We start from the raw sequence: 22,225 nt of genomic DNA on the forward strand, positions 1-22,225 counted from the left end.
ATTTAAAGGTTATCCCGCCAAAGGAGTGGAAGCCAAGAAAACATTATAATGATATTGAAGATTTGGTAATTCCTGCTCCAATTCAGCAGATGGTCACTGGCCAGTCAGGGCTCTTCACACAGTACAACGTTCAGAAAAAGCCAATGACAGTGAAGGAGTTTAAGCAGCTGGCCAACAGTGACAAGTATGTATATGGGGGGACTTGCTTAGAAAGACAGATATTTATTTGTTCCTATATTGTGGTTTCTTTGAATTGTATTAGGCAGCTGGTGATTTTTTTTTCACTTGCTCAGTGGAGGTTTTCCTGTTTCCAAAGTTGTGGAAGGGTACCAGAGTATGAATCTTGCTTGTTTCTGTTGTTGAAAGCATCTGGTGCCATGGCAGCAAAAAAGCATCTGAAAAACCTGGAACATGATGCTTCCTTTCTACCTTTTTTCTTTCTGTTCTAATAAATGCTTATGTTGAAAATAATGAAGACAATACAATCTTCAAAATCTGAGTTTTATTTTAAGTACACGTATTAATGTTTAAAATTTAATTCTGTTCTTTGGCCTGCATACTGGAATGACTTATCATCAAGTAGTTCTGAAAAAAAACCCAACATTTTTTTAACTCTCCCAGTAGTTTTTGCATTAATCTAAGAGAACTCAGCTGCACTTAGCAAATGTCTTATGTTCTGGTTATGGCAAGATGGATATTAAGGGAGGGGAAAAAAGTCTGTGAAGGACTAGACACTATACTAAAAAGTTTCGAATTGATGGGCATTCCAAGAAGAGGGAAGAGATAGAAGGAATTCTTCCCCATTGTTTTTGGCCACATAAAAAGAATAAATTCTACGTCAGTATTTCCTCAAAACTGACTGGAAATTGTTTTTGGAAGGTGAGTCAAAGGATCCTAAAGAGAAAAGATATTTGAATATGATGAAGGAAGGAAACACTGCCCTAGTTTGAAGGAAAGTTTCTCTCATAAGTTAAGAAATGAAATAGTAAGAAGAGAAGATGTTATCAAGATCAGGAAAAACTAGGACATGAAAAGCTTTTAAAGAGGCTCCTCAGCAAATTTTCAATAATATCCATGCCTTTGTAAAAGTGTGAAACTGATCTCCTTTTTTCAATTGTAAAGTATCTGTATGTTTCTGCCCATATATTACTTGTGAAGAATTGAGGTTATCACACTTAGAATTTTCTTCCTCTGCTGAGTGGGAATGGGAACCTATTTTGAGGTTCTTAAAATTATTTGTTCAGGGGAGGGGAGAATAAAATATAAAACCTGTATGGTGTCTGATGTAACTTTGTATGATACCTGTTCATATGTTTAAAGCTTACATTTGATTAACCCATGATAAAATGAGAAACTGGTTTCTTAAAGTAGTTTGATAATGCAAAAATATTGTTAACGTTTTAATATATATCATGATGTTAGTTTATTTTATTCCTTGTTATGGAAGATATTTTGGAAGTGTTTCTGTTTTCAGTTTTCATGTTTTTTACTGAAATCAGCTTACAACTTCATTTCACAGGTAAAGTTAAGAACAGTTGGGAGGCCTTCTTATCTATTACTAGCTGTAGGTCTTTCTAAGTATTCCATCACTGCTCTGGAGTAAATGTCATATAACCTCCTATGACATTCTTAATGCAGTCTATATTTCTTAAACTATTAAGTAGCTGAGACCCTGTATTCTCATAAAAATAATTTTGTTCATTAACGAAGATGACTTCTCTGTTAGAGACTCTTTTCTTGAATATTGTGATGTTATCCATTTCTTTTGAGAAAGAGAGAAGGGCCATGAACATCTAAATTAAATCGTAGTTGCCTTTAAAAGGATTTTGTGCGTTCAGTCTAATGCACTGCATCTTTTATTTGTTTAGGCATTCACAATTCACCATTGAACCAAGGTGCTTCTCCACCTTGACCTCTCAGAAATATGGGCATACCTGCATCCTGTAATCAAGATACTTGTGTTATGGTAACTGAGTTTATGTATCCATATTACTCAGTGCCAAGCAGAAATACAGTTACGATTTCTGGAGCCGTATCATGAGAAATAATTGAAACAACTCTTTTGCTGAGAATGCTTTGGTTAAGATGTTTTTTGCTAACTTACTTGTCTCTGTTCTGTGTTATTGCATGATGTAAATGTAAACTTAATTCTTATATGTTTGGATTTTCTTTTCGGTAGTTCAAGTCTAGTAAGTTGGCAGTACTAATGTGAAGCTTTACTTCTCAAAGTTGCAGTAGCAGGGGAGCAAGTTTTCTTTTCTGATGACCTAAATATGGGAGAACAGAGGCCTGGCAAAGGATGTTTTCAATGGTAGTTTGCTTGTGTTGTGTTTCCACAAGATTTTACATGAAGTTTGAGTGACCTTCCAAAAGTATATACATAAGTATATTTATACATATATAAGTATGTTGCCCTGTGCTGCACTAAAGGAAGAAAAATTAAAATGCCCTTAAATAGTTTTTTTCACTGAGTGGCAGAATTTTGGTATCAACTGTTTGAAACATTACACTGTTTCTTAAAAGATTTTTCTGGGGAAAGAAGAAGAGAAGAAAGTACTGTTTTTTGCCTGGCAGGGCTGCTACTTGGCAGAATTAGAACATTTGAGTTGTTCTGAGACAGGCTTGTTCAGGACCTGTCTCTGCCTCTTTGCAGAGCTGGTAGTGAGGCAGGATAATACCAAATAATTGTCAATTAAGTCACTTTTCCATGTGTGTCTTTTTTTATGGAAGAGAAAAAAAAAGGGAGGGTCTCAGCCTGAGGGCAGTCAGTAGATGTGCTGTTTAGCTCCTGGAAACTGAAGAAAATACTGTATGGGTAGGTGTATGACTTCAGTTACTGTAGCTGTCAGGTGGGAGGTTACATGCTATGGTGAATCATGAATCTAAGAGTTCAGGACAAGTAATAGTTCCTCAATTTCAGTGAATTGAAATAAAGTGATCTCTTAGATTTCAGTTTGCAGGATCAGAAGCATAGTGCATTGTAAAGGTGGTGGTTGAAAGACTGTGCTGAACCTTTGCCTACTTCTTCCTCTGCAGATACCGCACTCCAAGATATATAGATTATGAAGATCTGGAGCGTAAATACTGGAAGAACTTGACTTTTGTGGCACCGATTTATGGAGCAGATATCAATGGGAGCATTTATGATGAAGTATGCCTAGCTTTTTATGAAGTTTATCTCTTCCAGCCCTCTTTTTAAAGGGTACTAAGACGATACATTCTTTCTTTGTGACTGAGAATCTGTCTTTTGAAATCTTTGTGTTACTCACTTTAAAGACTCTAAGAAAGGTTGAAATTAACTCTACGTCTGCAAGAGTCAGACAGTTCTGTTCTTAGACAGTAGGATACTGCTACTCTTCCTGATCATAAGACTCTTCCCTTCCTTCACTTTGAACTCTCCAGAACTTGGAGATTCCTTCCTATTTATGTGTTTATTAACATTTCGATATGCATGCTGTCTTGTACCTCTGTGGAAATTTAGCGATATTTTAAATAACTTTTACTGTAAAATTAAAAGATTAAATACTTTATTTCTCTGTCTTTCACTGAGGAAAATTGATAGCTGTACTTTATACATGCTTGGAATGCCTGCATTTACCTGGAAATGTTCTTACAATTATTCTGTACCTCTGAATTAAAATAGACAAAATAGAAACTTCCCAAGGAAGTGAATTTTGCTGGTTGCTTGCCAAGATCTCCACAGATAGAAAGGGACTCTTAACACAGATCTCATTATCCAAAGAATTACAGAATATCCACTGATACCAATTAGGCTATATAAGTAGCTATAAGAACTAGATTTTGAAAGGACTGTTTAAGTAATGAGACTAACAGAAGAAATATTAGCATTTCAGAAAAGATCTGAGGATTTAAAAAATATAGGGCAAACTGTTCTCCAAAAAAATCTACCATGTGTGGAATTCTTGAGTTATTTCATGTTCTATGTAACTGCCTTCTCCAATCAGTAAAAAAAAAAAAAGGTAGAATTTCCCTGTGGCAGATGGTCTGAGGCTCTGCTAATGTTTCATATTTCTTCACAGAAGACAAATTACTTGAAGACTGTCCAAAGATAAAATATGGTCAGCCAAGGTGGCTTTAAGGCAATTCAATTTTTGAGCTGGGTTATGTGATCTTTGAAAGATAGCTGTAAATGTCCAATGGTCTATTGTTTAGAGAAAGCAGCAAGTCCAAATTCTATTGTGCGTCCAAATAGCTGTATAAAAATGATTTAGAAAATAATTGAAGATTCTGATTTGGGGGGTTTTGGTGCAGAGACATTCTAGAAGGCTGGTGCTCTTTGGGCACAGGAAAGCAGTGTTTGTTTCAAGAAATAGAAGCTTCCCCTTTGCCCTTTTTCTTCTCTGATTTTTTTTTTTTTTCCCCCCCCTTTGATGCTGGCAGCTAATGCCTTCTGGCATAGCTTTTTACAAATGTACACTTGGTTTTGATTGTGTTTTCTTTGGTCTTCAGTATCTTAAGGTTAGTGTTGCATGAGCAACATTTCCAAAGGAAAGAGAATGCAGTAATACCCAATTTTGAAGTGCTGACTTGTCAAAGAGAAGGCCAGACATTTCTTTTACATGGAGTTGCACTCTCATTAGATTAGGAGGCTGAGAAAAGCAGGTCAAAAAAGCAAAGCGTTAAGTGAGAAGAGCAGCATTCAGCAATCCTAATGCAGATGTTAGGTGCATATGAAGAGGAGACAATGAAAGCACTGGAAGTTGCAGGGAGTGGGAAATAAAGGAGTGGGGAAGAAAACAGTAATAGGTAGAATAAGAAAACTTTAATGGCTATGATTAAATGGGTATTATTTAAAAATAAGTAACAAAGAAGGAATGTTAGTGAAAGGGATAGACACTGAGGAAAGAGTGTGAACAGACTGAGCAATTAATATGACATACATATCATGGCGTACAGCCCAGTGGGGTTTAGAGGAAAAGAAGGAAAAACACGTGGTATCAAACTGTTGGTGAGAAATCTATGGATGCCACTGATCAAAGTGTTTTCTTTTAGAATATTTTTGCCGAAGTTAATTTTTGACCAGTAGATGGTGTACTTGCACAACTAATATTTTTCATGTTTTATGCTTGAAGATAGTGCTAAGAAAGGATCTTTTTGATTCTGTTCAGAATTAGAGGTTGTTCTTATGTCTTCATTCAGTTTGCTTCAGGATTGTCATTAATTGGGGAAAGGAGAGGAATACAAGTAGCTGACATTTTGGGCAATTTACAGCAGAAAGGGGATGGTGGGATTAATTTGACATAACAGCCTGTTTGCAATAAATAAACTCAAATGCTTCTTACTAAATGCATTTTATAGAAAACAAAGTGTTATAGCTGTTGTGTTTAATATAGAAAGATAAATATCTGGCAGAATTCCAGGTAGAAAAACACCAGCAGTTTAGTAGAAGTGTCATGTTTGCGTCTACTTGGGCCATCAAAAGTGCTGCAAGTCTCTATTCTTTAGTTTAAAAGTTTGGCAATTATATTTTCTTTTCTGCATGGTTATGTTCAGTTTTACTTTGAGACATCTGTATCTGAAGCATGATGAAGCCTTAATTTTTACTATTTAGATTATTTAAGAAACAATACTGTTATTTGTGGAATCCAGCACCTTGCTGGCATTGTGCCAAAGAGATCATAGGTTTTGTAGTATTGTTTGCTTTTCTTAGATCAGAGTATGACAAATTCTGAGGGGTTTGGAAGACAGGGTGAAGTTACACAGCCTGTGTTATATGGAACAGCAAAACAAAAGAAAAAAAGGGAGCAAAGCTGTAAATGCATGCTTTGAAATTTGACAACAACTGTCAATGATTCAAAGTTTACCCTTGTGATACTTGGATTATTCCAGAATATCTGTTGTGGATTTATGGTTATTTGACAGTTTTGAACACAAATTAAATCTTTCTGAATAAGGAAATAACCCTATGAGACAAATGTTCTGTGCACTGTATAGAGCTTTATAAAAAATAAATTTAAGATAGTTTAATGTTTGCTTGAAATACTATTCTGTGCTGTATGCATTTTAATTGCTGTTACATTTAATTACAGTGCTTTGTAGGAGAATGACAGTGTAGATGACTCAAGAAAAAGCATTGTACTAAGGTACAGATTGTAAGGATCATTATTTATGTTAAGATTATAAACATTATTAGATGTACATTCCAAGATTCTGTCTTTTTGTGCTATAAGGTCATCTGGACTTGAGGGAAAATTAATATTCCTGAAAGAGTTTATAATGTCAGTAATAAAGCACCAGTCTCACTAGCTGCAGTTGTTAAACTGGTTCATGAATTGATTATGAACACCTAAGAGTTATGATTGTTTAGGAAGTTTAATTGAGAAGTGATTATTTTTTTATTACGTTATGTGAAGAGAGCTGTCTTCTTTGTGAGTTAACATGAAAGTAATGCCAATTTGAGCCATCTTAGGCTGTGAATGACTAGCCTCTGAAACAGTTGCAAGAAGTTACTCTTCCTGTCAGGGAAGGAAGAGAGTTATTTTGTTCTGATACCATAACTTTATTAACTTCTCTGGTAAGTTACCTGTGAGTAAATTGAAGAGTGTGTGATTCACCTGCTTCTTCTGTACAGTCTGTGTTCTAGTGAACTACTGTTAGGCCTTCCATGCCAATCCCAACTGTTGTTTACATCAAACCACCAATCACTGAGGTCACAAATTAAGTTGTTTACTTGTTGTATGAGATACAAGGAGCTCAAATTAACTTCTTCTGTTTCCTGGGTTTTTTTTGGTTGGCTTTTGTTTGTTTTTTGTTTTTAATTAATTCAAAATCATTTTTGTATGGCCAGATGGAGAAGATGTATGAAAACCTTACGTCGACTGATCTAGCAACTGGGAGGGAATCTAGCAACTAGGGAAATCTTCCTGGTTTCAGAAGAAGTTACAAAGAAAAGTGACTGATTAGATGTTTATAATGAGTCATAAAATACATCTGACTAAAGTGCTGTCAATGGCATCTGTTATTCAGTAGAGAAAAGCCAAGGTTTGGAAGAAGCATGTGTAAATATTGTCTTGCCTCTCACCACTCTTCTTCAGCTCCTGTCTTGAAGGTATCACTTTACTTCCTTTTTCCTTCTCTTAGTTTTATTCCTCCTGATAAGACAACTCTTAATGCCTACCTTTTCCCATGTCTAAGCTGTGGGGAGCATATTTCATTAGTAATACAAGAGTGATTGGTTCAGTGGGGCTTGTAGGCTAGTGGTTATTTTTGCTAAATAAATAATACATCTCTAATGTAATATAAACTCTAGCAACAGTTGTACTCACATTTCCTTCTGTATCCCTTGACAGGGCAGCTAACTTGATTTTAAAGCAGCACCTTGACATTATATGTAGAGTTGGATTTGACCATGAAATGAATTAGGGATGGCATCTGAGTTGTAGCTTAACCTAGGGCTGCAGGAGAGCAGCAGGTATAAGCAATCCAAGAGTCCCTGAAGAGCATCAGTGACAACTTCCTGACCAAAGTTGCCTGCAGAACCTTGTACTCACAAGTAAGGAAGGACTTGTTGCAGATGTGAAGGTTGAAGGTGGCCTTGACTGTAGTGACCATGAGATGGTGGGGTTCAGGATCTTAAGAGGAGGTGTCAAGACAGAAAGCAGAACCATAACCCTGGCTTTCAGGAGAGCAGACTTTGGCCTCTTCAGTGATCTGCTTGAAAGAGTCCTGTGGGATAAGGCCCTGGAGGGAAGAAGGGCCCAAGAAAGCTGGTTGGTATTCACCAACTCTAAGCTCAAGAGTGGTCCATCCTAATGAGCAGGAGGTCTGGGGTCTGCATAGATGAGCAAGGAGCTTCTGTCAAAACAAACATTAACAGGAAATACCCAGGAGATAGAAGCAAGGATGTGTAACCTGGGAGAAATACAGAGACACCGTCCCAGTATGCAGAAATGCAATTAGGAATGTGAAAGCCTACTTGGAATTGAATCTGAGAGATGTTGAAGGCAACAAGAAGGACTTCTCTAAGTGTGTTCCTAGGATTAATACTGGGTCCAGTCCTGTTTAACATCTTCATTAATGATTTGGATGATGGGGCAGAGTTTTCAGACAATACAAAGCTGGGAGGATTGACTGATATGCCAGCAGGTCATGCTGCCACCCAGAGGGCCCTTGACAGGCTGGAGAAACAGGCTGACAAGAACTTCATGAAGCTCAACAAGGGGAAGTGCAAAGCATGACACCTGGTGAGGAAAAACCCCAGGTATATGGGGTACCTGCTGGGTGCTGAAGGCTGGAAAGCTGCTTTCCAGAAAAGTTGTTTGGGGTCCCTAGGGGAAACCAAGCTGAACATGAACCAAGAGTGTGCCAATGCAGCAAAGCTGGCTAATAGTATCCTGAGCTGCTTTAGGAGGAATTCTGCCAGGAAGTTGAAGGAGGTGATCCTTCCCTTTTATTCAGCACTGCTGAGACCACACCTGAAGTGGTGTGCTCAGTTCTGGGCTCCCCATCTCTCCCCAGAAATACAGAGCTATTGGAGAGAGCCCGGCAAAGGGATGTTGAAGACACTGGAGCACCTCTCATATGAGGGAAGACTGAGAGAGCTGTGACAATTCAGCCTAGGGAAGAGAAGGTTCAGGGGGACTTTATCAATGTATATGAATACCTGTAGGGCAGGTGCAAAAAAGATGGAGCCATGCTTTTATCAGCAGTGCCCAGTGACAGGACTAGAGGCAATAGGCACAAACTGAAACATAGGAGGTTTCTCCTGAACATCAAGAAACTTTTCACTGTAAGGATGATTGCGCCCTGGCACAGGTGGCCCAGAGGGATTGTGGATTTCTCCATCCTTGCTGAGATAGCCCTACAGACTGTCTTTTGCAAACTACCATAAATATAAATATGTGCCATCCTTTATTGTATTGAGTTCACATGGCAAGGTTTTGGTAGCTGGGGGGCTACAGGGGTGGCTTCTGTGAGAAGCTGTTAGAAGCTTCCTCTGTGTCTGATGGAGCCAATGCCATCTGGCTTGAAGATGGATCCACTGCTGGCCAAGACCAAGCCAATCAGTGACAGTGGTAGTGCCGCTGTGATAGTGTATTTAAGAAGGGGAAAAAAACCTGCTGTACAACAGCAACAGCAGCCAGAGAGAGGAGTGAGAATATATGAGGGAAAGATCTCTTGAGATACCAAGGTCAGTGAAGAAGGAGGGGGCGGAGGTGCTCCAGGTGCTGGAGCAGAAATTCCCCTGCAGCCCATGGTGAAGACAATGGTGAGGCAGGCTGTCACCCTGCAGCCCATGGAGGTCCATGGTGGAGCAGATGCCCACCTGCAACCTGTGGAGGACCCCATGCTGGAGCAGGTAGATGTGCCCAACGGAGACTGTGACCCTGTGGGAAGTCTGTGCTGGAGCAGGCTCCTGACAGGACCTGTGACCCCATGGAGAGAAGAGCCCACCCTGGAGCAGGTTTTCTGGCAGGACTTGTGACCCTGTGGCGGACCCATGCTGTTCCTGAAGGAGTGCACCCTGTGGGAGGGAACCCACGCTGGAGCAGGGAAAGAGTATGAGGAGTCCTCCCCCTGAGGAGGAAGGAGCGGCAGAGACAGTTATGTGATGAACTGACAGTAACTCCTATTCCCCATCACCCTGTGCTGCTGGTGGGGAGGAGGTGGAGAATCTGGAAGTAAAGTTGAACCCGGGAAAAAGAGAGTGGTGGTGGTAAGCTGTTTTAAGATTTGATTTTATTTCTCATTATCCTACTCCGATTTAATTGGTAATAAATTAATTTTTCCCAAGTCAAATCTGTTTTGCCTGTGACGGTAAGTGCTGAGTGATCTCCCTGTCCTTATCTTGACCCACAAGCTTTTTGTTATATTTTCTCTACCCTGTCCAGCTGAGGAGGGGAGTAATAGAGCAGCTTTGGTGGATATCTGGCATCCAGCCATCTTTATCAGTGATCTGGATGAGGGGATCAAGTGCACCCTTAGTGAGTTTGCAGATGGCACCAAGTTGGGCTGGAGTGTTGATGTGCTTGAGGGTAGGAAGGCTCTACAGAAGGATCTGAACAGCCTTAATCAATGGGCTAAGGCCAGTTGTATGAGGTTCAGCAAGATTCAGTGCTGGGTCCTGCACGTGGATCACAACAACCCCACACAAAGCTACAGGCCTGGGGAAGAATGGCTGGGACACTGCCCAGTGGAAAAGGACCTGGTGGTGTTGGTCGATAGCTGGCTGTATATGAGCTAGCAGTGTGCCCAGGTGGCCAAAGAAGGCCAATAACATCCTGGCTTGTATCAGAAATAGTGTGGCCAGCAGGGCTAGGGAAGGGATCGTCCCCCTGTACTTGGCACTGGTGAGGCCGCACCTCGACTACTGTGTTCAGTTTTGGGTCCCTCACTACAAGAAAGACATTGAGGTGCTAGAGTGTGTGCAAAGAAGGGCAACGAAGCTGGTGCAGGGTCTGGAGCACAGGTCTTATGAGGAGCGGCTGAGGGAACTGGGGTTGTTTAGTCTGGAGAAGAGGAGGCTGAGGGGAGACCTTATTGCTCTCTACAACTACCTGAAAGGAGGTTGTAGTGAGGTGGATGTCGGTCTCTCCTCCCAAGTAACAAGCAATAGGACAAGAGAAAATGGCCTCAGGTTGTACCAGAGGATGTTTAGACTGGATATTAGGAAAAATTTCTTTATGAAAAGGGTTGTCAGCATTGGAACAAGCTGCTCAGGGTATTAGTTGAGTCACCATCCTTGAAGGTACTAGAAAGTTGTGTGGATGTGGTGCTTAGAGACATGGTTTAGTGTTGGCCTTGGCAGTGTCAGGTTAGTGGTTGGACTCAATCTTCAAGGTCTTTTCCAACCTAGATAATAATTCTGTGGTTCTATGTGAGATGTCCTTTCTCTATGATCTCCTCATAGTTGAGGTCAATGTGAGCCTTCCTTCACTCATGTGTTTGGTTCTAGTGTGCATTTCCAAACAGAATCTATTTGCTTCTGTTTTTTTCCCACTCCTCAAAAGCGTTCTGCAGAACAATGGTTATATCCAAAAAGATACTGAGAAGAAAAAACAGATCAAGTGAGGAAGATTGTATTTCCTAATCTGTGTTTATGGTGCAGGGATTCTGTTCATAGCGTTTTTCTGTCTGTGTTTTATGCACTTTGAAGATGCAATAAAAACCTGGCAGGTTTTTTATTATATTCATTGGTGTGAGTGAGTGGGTGTGTGAAGAGAGGAGTGGGGGTGACCAAGCGCAAATTTTTCTGTATGTTTCTGCTACTCCTTTTCACTCTGTCTCTTAATTAGTTTTTTACTCTTTACTATTTGAGCTCTTACAGTCAGTCATAGGGGCTTTTTAAGATGTCTTGTTTGCCAGGTTAATACTGAAATAAATCCATGAGATAATCACAGGAAAAATTAAACACTGAAAAAAGATTGTGTGTATTAATGTATACATACAGAAATAATGTTCATAAAATAGAATACATCACACTGTTGGCTGATTTAAGTAAAGTGCAAAGCATAGTATCGTGTCACTATTGTAAATACTTTAGAAAAAGGAAATGAAAAAAAAAATATCATTTGGAGCCTATTTTATTTTTATCTGCAAAGAAGTCACTGCTTACAATCTTGAGCTTCACTTTTTACCAGTATACTGAAAGCTACATTTGTCTTTGTGTCTTTGAGAAAAGAATGGGTCAGGCTCTAAACTGTGCAAGTGTTCAGATACTTGAGAGTTGCTTGTGAAGTGTCCCATTGTATCTCCACATTGCATTAAAAGCTGGTTCAAAGGCTGTTAAAAGTCATAAAAACTCTTGATAATAATTTACAGTAAGTTTGAAGCATCTACAATATTTCTCTGAACAAATACAAGCTAAGTTTAATGTGCGTAGCAATGACTATAGATGGTAAAATGTTTCAAGCCTGTATTTCCATGTTATAGTAAAGAAAGAAAAATATGTTATTTCAGCTTTTTTCCTGATGTTGGATTGTGTGGTAGAGTTGTCAGAGATGACAGGTATTCTTTTAAAGTATTTGCCATCAAAAATGTGGATAAATTTAGAAATACTTTCTGTACACATTCCCTTGAAATTATTATAATATTCTGGTATTATTGTTATATTCTAAGCAGAATAAATATTTGATATTTTCCTAACATTGAATAGATTATAATGTCTAAGTGGGCTTTTGTATTGGTAAGAAACTTCCAGCTGCACCTCATGGTCAAGTAATATGTGTACTGGTGTTCTTTGGTTTTGAGAAGTATTGATCTGTTAAACTGTTCTCTTACAGCTCCTGTGATCTTTTTAGTGTGCATTATAATTTTAAATTTTAAACACAGTTATGTAACTATTAGAAAAGTTAGAATTGGTGTTTTACTTAAAAATTCATATAAGCATTTTACTTAATGTTTTTTAATATTAGAAAAGATATATCTGTGAGGGAAAGTAACAGCTTTAATCATAATTTGTAATAATTACTTGTAAAAATCTAGGCATAAATATAGAACTGATTTATTATTTTTTTTAAGTTCATTTTAACTCTTTCTACATTCATTGAATCAGGGTGATTTTAGCATTTCAGCCAGTTTCCTGAACTGTGGACATTCCCTTTTGAGCTAAGACTACTTGTCCAAAATAGTTTTTAGGAAATGGAAATAACTCATACATCTTTAATGCAGAGGTTGTGGATTCTGTATTCGGTATGTTTGGTATTTTGAAGCAAGCTTTTTCTCCTACGATTGTTCTCTGTGGGAGAATTTGCTTTTGTATTAGGGTCAAACCACTACCAGTTTGTTTGGTGACTAGTTGTGACTTAACAGAAGGTGAAAAGATGAGATGTGATGTTAAAAAAAAAAAAAAATTCTCTTAACTATCACTTAATTCTTAGTAAGAGAAGAGTAGGACTTCAGAATGTTATGGTTGCTCAAGGCTTATGTGGTTTAAAGAAGGTGACTGGATGAATAAATTGGTAAAAAGTACACTGGAGTACTGTTAAGTAGAAGGATAACACCTCGGTCTGGAGAAACCTTCGATCTGCAAATTGCTGCAGACTGGAAGGGTATTCTGGGGAAGTACCGCTGTGCTTTCACTGTTTCTTGTCTGCTTTTGGCCACTGTCAGAAAGAGTATACTGTCTAGATTAACAGTTGATTTTTATCTGGTGTGTATACTGTTGTCTTCCAACACTGTATGTATCTCTGTGCCTATATGATTGAGTCATTGCTCTTATTTTGTTGTATTAACTTGTTTCTCCAAATTGATTACACAATTTGTGAACAAAGATAAATTTTATGTGGTTTAAAAAAATAAAATCTATAAATTAATTTGAGTAACAATTAGTTAAAATTGCTTCTTAAAACAAATTTTGTATTTTACAGCTCTACTACCTTGCTGATGATTATGATGCTTGGATTTGAAAGGTGCAGATTTTACCAGCATCTATTATTTGAGTTCATATTGATGTTTCTGGGATAATGGTCCCCATATTAATTTGCAAGTGCCTTTATGTCACACAAACGCATCAAAGCCAAAGCTTCCATTCAAAAAAAAAAAAAAAGAGAACAAAAATTGCTGTCTGGAACGAACTCATTCTGTAAAAATATTTTACTCCTTTATAGAAGTCCCAGATAACTTAAAGATAGTTTGAGCGAAATAGTCATAGCAGGCTATCAGAAGGGCTTGTTCGATGAGGAGGTTGAAATTCATATAGAAGTTACCATCTTGTGTATCAGTTCTAGTTGCTGCATATGTAACATGCTTCACATAAAATCTCAACAAAGAAAGAAATAAAAACTGACAGTATTAAATATTCATTACTTCTTGCTTTAACCTGTATTCTTACTTTATCACCTGCCCAACTATTGAATGTCACCATGTTTCTTAGTCTTAATCAGCTGCATCAGGACTGCAGTCTGCCATCAATTCATTTCCCGAATTTGAGTAAGATTATCAGAACTGCACAGAGTTCAGTGATAGGGGGTGCAAAGCAGGTCATGGTTAAGGGTCTGTCATCCCAATAAACTTGCCTGAATTGAATTTGTAATAGTTTGATTATATTTCTTGTTTTTCTGACTGCTTGAGCACCAGCTAATGTCTTCCCTGGAGGGTGCTAATAATTATTGTTATAATGAAGTCTAATCTCTAGTCAGTTTTGTAGCTTTGATCTTGGTTATACCGACTCTTACATGCTGTATTACCTGAAATTAGAATTGCATTTTGTGCATGAATTTGAAATACCAGAAAAACTATATGCATGGCTTTCTGAGTGGCTTTTAATATACGAATTTTATAGGCAATAAAGTAAGGAACCAGCTGAAATCACACAAAATCAGTGGATTTCTTCTGTGGTATATTTCTATGCAGTACATCATTATGGTTAGAAATACGTCTTTCTTAACCATTTCTGTCGTTAGAAATATAATGGTTTTAGTTTTTATTCTTTTCAGAGAAATGGTAGATTTACACATGTAAATTAAATTTTCAAATAATTTTTCATACTACTTATATTACTTTGTGAGTAATTAAAAAGCATAGATAGGCCCGGTGAAACTTAGCATCTTCCAGCTATCAACTCATCAAAGAATTTTGTCTGTAGCTGTTATTTCTATTGCGTATGGTGTTTCAATCCATGTTAGATTTGATGTGTTAAGTAGGTATGAATTTATGTTCTCTGCTCTGAACATCTCCGACTTAGAACCTGATGTAAATCTTACTAAGGTAAAGAGAATTTTTCTTCGGGTAACTTCAACTTGTCTTCTAAAGTGTTTACAAATTTGTGTTAATATACAGCCTTTTGAAGGACTAGATCAAGTGTATGTCTTTTGACTGAGTTATCTAAAATTGCATTACTTTATATAATACGTTTATTATACATCTTTTTCAGGGTATTGAGGAATGGAATATTGCCCATCTTAATACAATATTGGACGTTGTAGAAGAAGAGTGTGGAATTTCTATTGAGGGTGTAAATACGCCATATCTATATTTTGGCATGTGGAAAACAACATTTCCATGGCACACTGAAGACATGGATCTCTACAGTATTAATTATCTCCATTTTGGGGAGCCGAAGTCATGGCAAGTTTAAATTTTTATGAAATATGTTTTCATTCGTCTGTTTCAGCTGACTAAACCAGATGGGGTACAATTGCTTCATAGTGGTAAGCTTTACTGAAAAGCTAAGATAGTAAGGCTGAGAATGCTATGAAATATGTGAGACTTGTGATGTAAAACATCACGGTAATGCATCTTTTTATTTTAAAGGAAACAGTAATAAGTACATAAGGCTTATTTGAGTCCAACAGAAAAAGACTGTAATGATTCAATATGAGAAGTTTAATGATTTGGGAACCCCGAGTCTATTTGAGAGACTTTCTGTAAGGCACCTTTGAAATCATAGACTGGTTTGGGTTGGAAGGGACCTTAAAGATCATCTAGTCCCAACCCCACTGCCATGGGCAGGGACTCCTTCCACTAGCCCAGGTTGCTCAAAGCCCCATCCAACCTGGTCTTGAACACTGCCAGGGAGGGGACATCCACAACTTTTCTGGGCAACCTGTTCCAGTGCCTCACCACCCTCGCAGGAAAGAATTCCTTGCTTATATCTAATCTAAACATACCCTCTTTTCAGTTTAAAAGCATTACCCCTAATCCTATCCCTACACTCCCTGATAAAGAGTTCCTCCCCATCCTTCCTGTAGGCCTCCTTTAGGTACTGGAAGGCCACGGTAAGGTCTCCCTGGAGCCTTCTCTTCTCCAGGCTGACCCACCCTAACTCTCTCAGTCTCTACACATAGGAGAGGTACTCCAGTCCAGTTGATATGGTGATACGATAAATGCTTTTCTAGTGTACATGTTTACACTTCCAAATGAACAAAATCATTAAACACTGACCTCTTCATGTTTTGAAGAAATAGTGATGGATACAACTTTCGGGACCACATTGACCCATATTGTTAAGAAATGCAGTGCTAAAAAATGGTTGAATGAAAGACAGTTAAAGATTTGTTTGTTACCCATGTGCTTTTACTGGAGGAATGCGGCATACTTTATGCTAATACTGTCCCTGTATCAGTAAAATATATCTTGTGTTAATGTGATATTAGTATAATGTTTTCTTAAAAAAAGTGGAGGATGAGTTCACTCTTAGCATACAGATAGTAAAGATCTTGGCTGCTCTTAAAAAATTTAAACTGAGTTGACAAGTGCTTCCTTAGTGAAATACTGGCATGTACAGTAGTAAGACATGTTTTTAGTTTTACGGGTTATACATGTATTTCAAGACAACTGCATTGGTCTTACGGAGAACTGAAAATAGTTTATTAAGAACCATGATAGGCAATGTGTTTTCTCTGAATTGTGAGTAAACAACCATTTCCACCTGAGACCTACAATGAGAACTTGTAGGCAGTAGCTAAATGTGTCTGCTATGTCAGTCTTTATGGAATGTGAAGCTTTCTCCAGGGTTTAGGCATAGATTATTTTTCATTTCTTCTTACACTCTGTGTTGTTTTACTTCCAAGAGGTACTCAAAGAAGTTTATAGTTTTATGTTATGTATACTGATTCCTCCATTACTGCCTTATATGAAACACAGGGGAAGAGTGTGTCTGATTAACCATTTGCAAAATCAGGATTATGGCTATTTGTGTGTTTATGTATGTGTATATTTATGTAATACATATGTTAGCTTTATAGATTTTTTTTTTTTTGCTTGCAAAAAAGTGCTAAAGAGAGGAGATAATTTGAAGGAGAAAAAGGAACTAAGAAAACATAGAAGCTCTGAAAGAGAACAATATGAGGGGAGAAGAGAGGGGCAGATGGTGAGGAAAGATTTGCTGGAAAGGGGAATAGACTCTTATTAAAATTACTTGCTATCAGGCAGAATTTTTACTGCAACTTTTCCATTGCATTTTTTTCTGAGGGGAAAGAAATCTTGAAGATGGTACCTCATTTTACTTCACAGTTTCTTAGGAAAAAAGTCTTTGTTTTCTATCTCTGCAGTGTATAAATTAGAGAAGGAAGTTTTTAAAAAGTAACAACGAATCTCCTGAACTACCTTGTCTTCTGATCTGTGGGTTTTGATGTTTTCAGTAATGGAAGGAACAGACTGCTTCATATTTCAGCTTTGTAGTTTCAGCAGAGCTACAATAGTAATGATTCTGTAGTACAAAATGTAACTTCTTTGGCTCTGATGTCTAGAACAATGTTATTGATATGGCACAGATTAGTGTGATTACTTCCTGAGGCGTAGGTAGAAAGATCACTATAAAATTTAAGAAATCTAACTAAAATTTTATACTATTATTGATTGTTCTAGTAGAGTTCTGTTTTAACTGTATAGTTTTTTGTGTTCTTTAATACATTTTACTTTGAAAGCTTGATGACTTTGATTTTATTATGTTTATTCATAGCTTTAAATTTATTTTCATTTTCTTAAAATGTTAAGGTTATTAAATTTATTAATAATTTTAAATGCATTGCAGGTCAAAACAAAAACATCTTTTTTAAGTTTAACTTCACGATCTGCTTTACCTTATCTGTGCTGTGGACAAATCAAATTGGGTTGTGTTTTTTTTGTTTTTTTTTTTTTTTTTTCCCCTTTATCTTTCTTTTCATCCTGGACATTAGAGGAATGCAAGGCAGGTCAGCTGTGAAAGTCAGAATATGACTGAAAGTTTGTAGAATTTTGTGCTGATCCATGGAATTTTGTACTGACTCATAGGAAATCTGTTTTACCTGCTAACCTGAAACACTTTTTTGTGACAAATACAGGTTTTATTTTCTGTTCTTGGGAACTAGGGACTTGTCATCACATAGTCATAATTTTGGGATGCTATTACAGCCTGCATATTCCATCTTGTGAGTGATGTTAAGGGGTCCTTGGAAAAAGAAAAGCAATTCTGAGATCTTTGTATTCATGTAGCTAATATTATCATTTAGCTTCACCGCTTTTGCTATGAAGGTAAAATTAACTTTCTATGGAAACACACAGACTAAACTAAAAGCATGACTCATTCTAGCAAGAGATCCTTGGTGGTTATACAATGACAGCTATGCAATTCACGGGGTATGTTGCAGGTACTTATGATTTTTGGCATTCCTTGCAGCCAGTGAAAACAAATTGTCCTTTCTCCTTCTGACACAGTTTCCCTGAGTGAGTTTAATTTAATTTCCATCTTGAATCTATCCTTTCATGTTGGAACTAACTTGGTAATAGAAGCTTGTGAGAGATGAAAAAGCTTTTTCTAGAATCAGAATGGATGTTGATGGTTAAAGAACACTTAATTTTAATAGTTTGTATAGGTCTCGGTGAAAACTTCTGAAACTCTGAAGCAATGCTGCTTTAAACCACGTTAGTAAGAATGTTGGCTAAGGTTTTCTGATTTTTTTTTTTTTTTAAATTTATTTAAACACTGCTTAATGCTAAGTGGATACTAGTCATGGCAAATGTACAGTCATGTTTCTCTGTTTAATTAAAGGCAGAATAGAGAGAATCACAAGTATACATTGTCTGTGCAGTGGATTAAAGAGAAATGAAAGGCCTGCTTCAGATACAGATGAAAAATAGGATCACTGTATTTATTTTTAGCTACAATAGTAGATTATGTAGTATTTTTAAAATGATATCTAAAATTCTGTTTCAGAAGGCATAGCTGTAATACTTAATGTTATGCTGCATTTAATTTTTCTAAAATAAATATTCTTATATCACTATCTTAAAAACAAGGCAGTATAGTTTTTTAACTTGAAGTCACAAAGATAGAAGCTTCAATGCTGAATTACTAAATTTTGGATTTAATTAATATATTCTGTTAAAGTAGCAATGATTTTCAATAGATTGTTGTCAATCAACATAATAATGTGAAAACATTTTAATCTCATACAATTGCATTTGTTTAATTTTACTAACATTATAATTTAGGTGATTTACTTCTACTGTGAAGTTATTGTGGAAATTCTGATTGGTTTGTGACATGTTTTCTGGCTACTTGAAGATTTTTCTTGATAAAGCCTAGGAGAACACTTTAGAAAGTAGAGCAAAAAAACCCTGATGATCATTTCCTTCCTGATTTTGCAGGGATTTGTAAAAAAAATGTACAAATATTTGTTGCATTATTCTTAAAGGACTTGGTAGCTCTGGGCTGGAAGTGTTTTGTTTCTCTCCCGTCTTTGTAAGAAGGTTTGGCAGCTTCTAATGTGATAATTCTCGTATCTCAATGATTTTTTAAAAAAATTTCATTCCTGGGCTTGTAGAAATTACAGCTGATCAGTTTGTTGATGTGGTGTCACGTCCCGCTCAGAAGAGGGGGACAAGTGACTTAGATTTGTAAATCCCCAGTAGAATGAACAATGGTGAGACGGGTCTCAAAGTCTGTACATAAACATTTATTAATTTCCCACAGTGTATTAATTGGATACACGATAATTGACTAAGTATATAACAAGTTATGGCAAATGATATGATACGCCTTGTGTTACTTAATGATAACAAGGAAAACGGGAAAAAGAGAAGAGAGATGGAGATAGAGATGGGAATAGAAATCGAAATCACCAGTCTGGGTTCCTGTGTTGGTCCTGCCAACGAGGGTTCAAGGATGCATCTGTCATCTTCACTACTGTTATCCTTGCCCCTTCACAGTTTATACACACACTTTCCTTAGGTCCTTTCCCCAGGTTGACCTGCATATTGACGTATCATATATATGGGGAGGAGTAAAGTGCTTCATGGGATGTTGTAACTAGCATAGTCACGTTAATCTTCATTAGCATATGCAGGGTTGTCAACTTTAATATGCATTTCACAGATAATGAAGCAAAGGTCATTCACCAAACAGATGGCCCTGAAACTTTACAAGATGCACCAGAGCAGAACTGTCTTGTCTCCACAGGGCTCCCTCCTCCAGCTGTGTCCTGTGCTACTCAGGCGAGTTTCCTCCTGCATTATCCAGACCCCACATTATCCACTCCATGACTATAGTCTCATTTTGGGGTACTTGTGATTGTTTGCGACATTCCTCGGAAAGGCTTGGAGGGCCTTCCCCCTCATCTTTACCAAGTTTAGTGTCTTGCCATTGTTTATGCTTTCCTTGGGCAGCTGCTCTCAGTCGTCATTTCAGGGAGTTACAAGTTGTTTCCTACGTGTGGTGGTGCTGCTTTATTTTTTATCATGTTGAAGATCCTGAAGAAGATACTGTGAAGCAGTGCTAGAATTGCTTAAATAGTATGTTCATTATTATAAATTGAGAAGCAGCTGTAGATGAATGTGAAAACCTGGATCTGCAAAAAGCCTTAAATTAATGGATGTGATACCATGTTTAACTTCTAGGCTGCTCATCCTAGAAAGTATTTCAGAATCCTTGAGGTTCTGCATACTGTAGATGGGTGAAACTAGATGCTTCATAATGGAGTTGGAGCAAACATGTTGAATAGGGAAATGTCAAATCTAGCAAGCAGGCAAGTCTGAAAAGAGGGGAGTATTTGAAATTTTTATGCATATTAATGTCACAAACTTACCCAGGAGCTCTATTACAAATATGTAATCCCAATTTATATACAACGATTTTGTGAGTAACTGAACTAAAATTTTTTCATTTCATAAGTCAGCTATCCTAATCGTCACCACAATGTTTTCTGAGCTAAAGACCCACTAGTTCATGAATAAGCAGTGAATGTTATTGCCCAAGACTGAGATTCTCTTGACAATAAAAAAAAAAAGGCAGGGAAGTTCTTAACTTATTTAAAGTACATTGAGAAATTTTGTAGGAGAATTAATCTTGAAATCATGTATATATAAATGTTTCAGAAACACAAGTTAGTGGCTTAGATTTAATATTTATTACCTATTTGTAGTTATCTTGTTGCCAGTACCCTTGATTTGCTGAATTGATATGTATTTCATAAGACCTTTTTGAACAATACATGACAAATAATTTTTTCTGTCTTCATAGTATGACTATGAAGTAGAATGACAATGAACAGTGACTCTTCAGTTTTTATCTGTCTCTTCATAATTTTTAACAAGTATATCTTCCTGAACCAATAAAATTAAAATGTAGTTAGCATCAACATTTCCATTTTTATCTATTCTTCCATTTTTTTCTGTTTCTTTGCTTGTTATCCAAGAAACATTCTCTTTGCTTCTTAGTGATTTAGCATTTAATGTCCATTACTTTTAATTTTAAAGAGGGCTGGGCTTGGCCTTAAGATGTGACAAGTCAAACAAATGTTAGTGGCTGTTTGTTGTGGTTTGGGCTCAGAGGGCAACCGAGTGCCATGAAGCCACTCACTTCCCTCCTTCCCCCTCAGTACTCGGAAGGAGAAAATAAAGCAAAAGGCTCAGGAATGGAGATAAGGACAGAGAGGGATGACTCGCCTGTTACAGTCATGGGAAAAAATCAGGCTTGTTTGGGAAAGGAAAAAAACATACATATAATTCAGATTCTAAGAGCAACACGTAACAGAATAGGACAGTGAGAAGCATTACTACATCTTTAAAACACCTCCCCCCCCCACCTCCCTGCTTCCCAGGCTCAGCTTTGCTCCCAATATCTCTACGCCTCTCCGCAGCAGCACAGGGGGCAGAGAATGGGGGGTACGGTCAGTTCTGCTGTTTCTTCCTCCTCAGCGTGGGGAGAGCTTCTGGCATTCCTCCCTGCTCCAGCGTGGTTCACCTCGCACAGGAGATAGTCCTCTGGAAACTTTCTCCAACATGAGTCCCTTCCACAGGTTGCAGTGTTTCCCATGGTGCTCCGGTGTGAGTCACCCCTACATGTTGCAGTCCTCCCAGTGCTGAACTACAACGGCGGGGCCTTCTTTTTTCCCACAGATTCCCAGCCATTGGGTGCAGCTATCTGCTCCAGTGTGGGGTCCTCCATGGGCTGCAGGTCGGCATCTGCTCCACCGGAGACCTCCATGGGTGGCGGGATGGCGGTGGCCCTGCCCTCTCACCATGGGATACAGGGGGAGTCTCTGCTCCAGTGCACCTCCTCGCAGCTTCCTCCTCCTTTCTTCCAGTGTTCGTATAGGTGTCCTTGTAATTCCTCCTCACAACTCTGCCAACTCCTCCAAGGTTCCCCTTTTAAATACGTTATCGCAGAGGTGCAGCCACTGTCACTAATTGGCTTGGCCTTGGTCAGAGGTGGGTCCGACTTGGAGCTGGGGGAGCTTTGGGAAGCTTCTCACAGGGGGCCACTGCTGTAGCCCCCTTAACACTTCTCATATGAACTAACTATTGAGATTAAGAGTGAATACTTTTTTCTCTGATTTAGTGATCT

General features: G+C 37.9%; 1 protein-coding gene across 26 annotated transcripts in view; it reads left to right on the forward strand.

Annotated features, from left to right (window-relative positions):
* The window catches only part of KDM4C (lysine demethylase 4C), a 275,507-nt gene that overhangs the window by 17,003 nt on the left and 236,279 nt on the right, over positions 1-22,225 (forward strand). For 24 of the 26 annotated variants that reach the window (XR_012627265.1, XR_012627266.1, XR_012627267.1 and 21 more), the window contains 3 exons: positions 9-184; positions 3,037-3,151; positions 14,834-15,027. Coding sequence is in view for 19 of the 26 variants with exons in the window: in XM_074857256.1 (XP_074713357.1) it covers positions 9-184; positions 3,037-3,151; positions 14,834-15,027 (485 nt within the window). In the remaining 7 variants the exon portion in view is untranslated. Of the gene's footprint in view, positions 1-8; positions 185-3,036; positions 3,203-4,399; positions 9,677-14,833; positions 15,028-22,225 lie in introns of those variants that run through there. The other 2 variants (XM_074857276.1, XM_074857263.1) reach the window with 2 other exon arrangements.

This window comes from Strix uralensis, chromosome Z (assembly GCF_047716275.1).
Source record: "Strix uralensis isolate ZFMK-TIS-50842 chromosome Z, bStrUra1, whole genome shotgun sequence".
Taxonomy (NCBI): Eukaryota; Metazoa; Chordata; class Aves; order Strigiformes; family Strigidae; genus Strix; species Strix uralensis.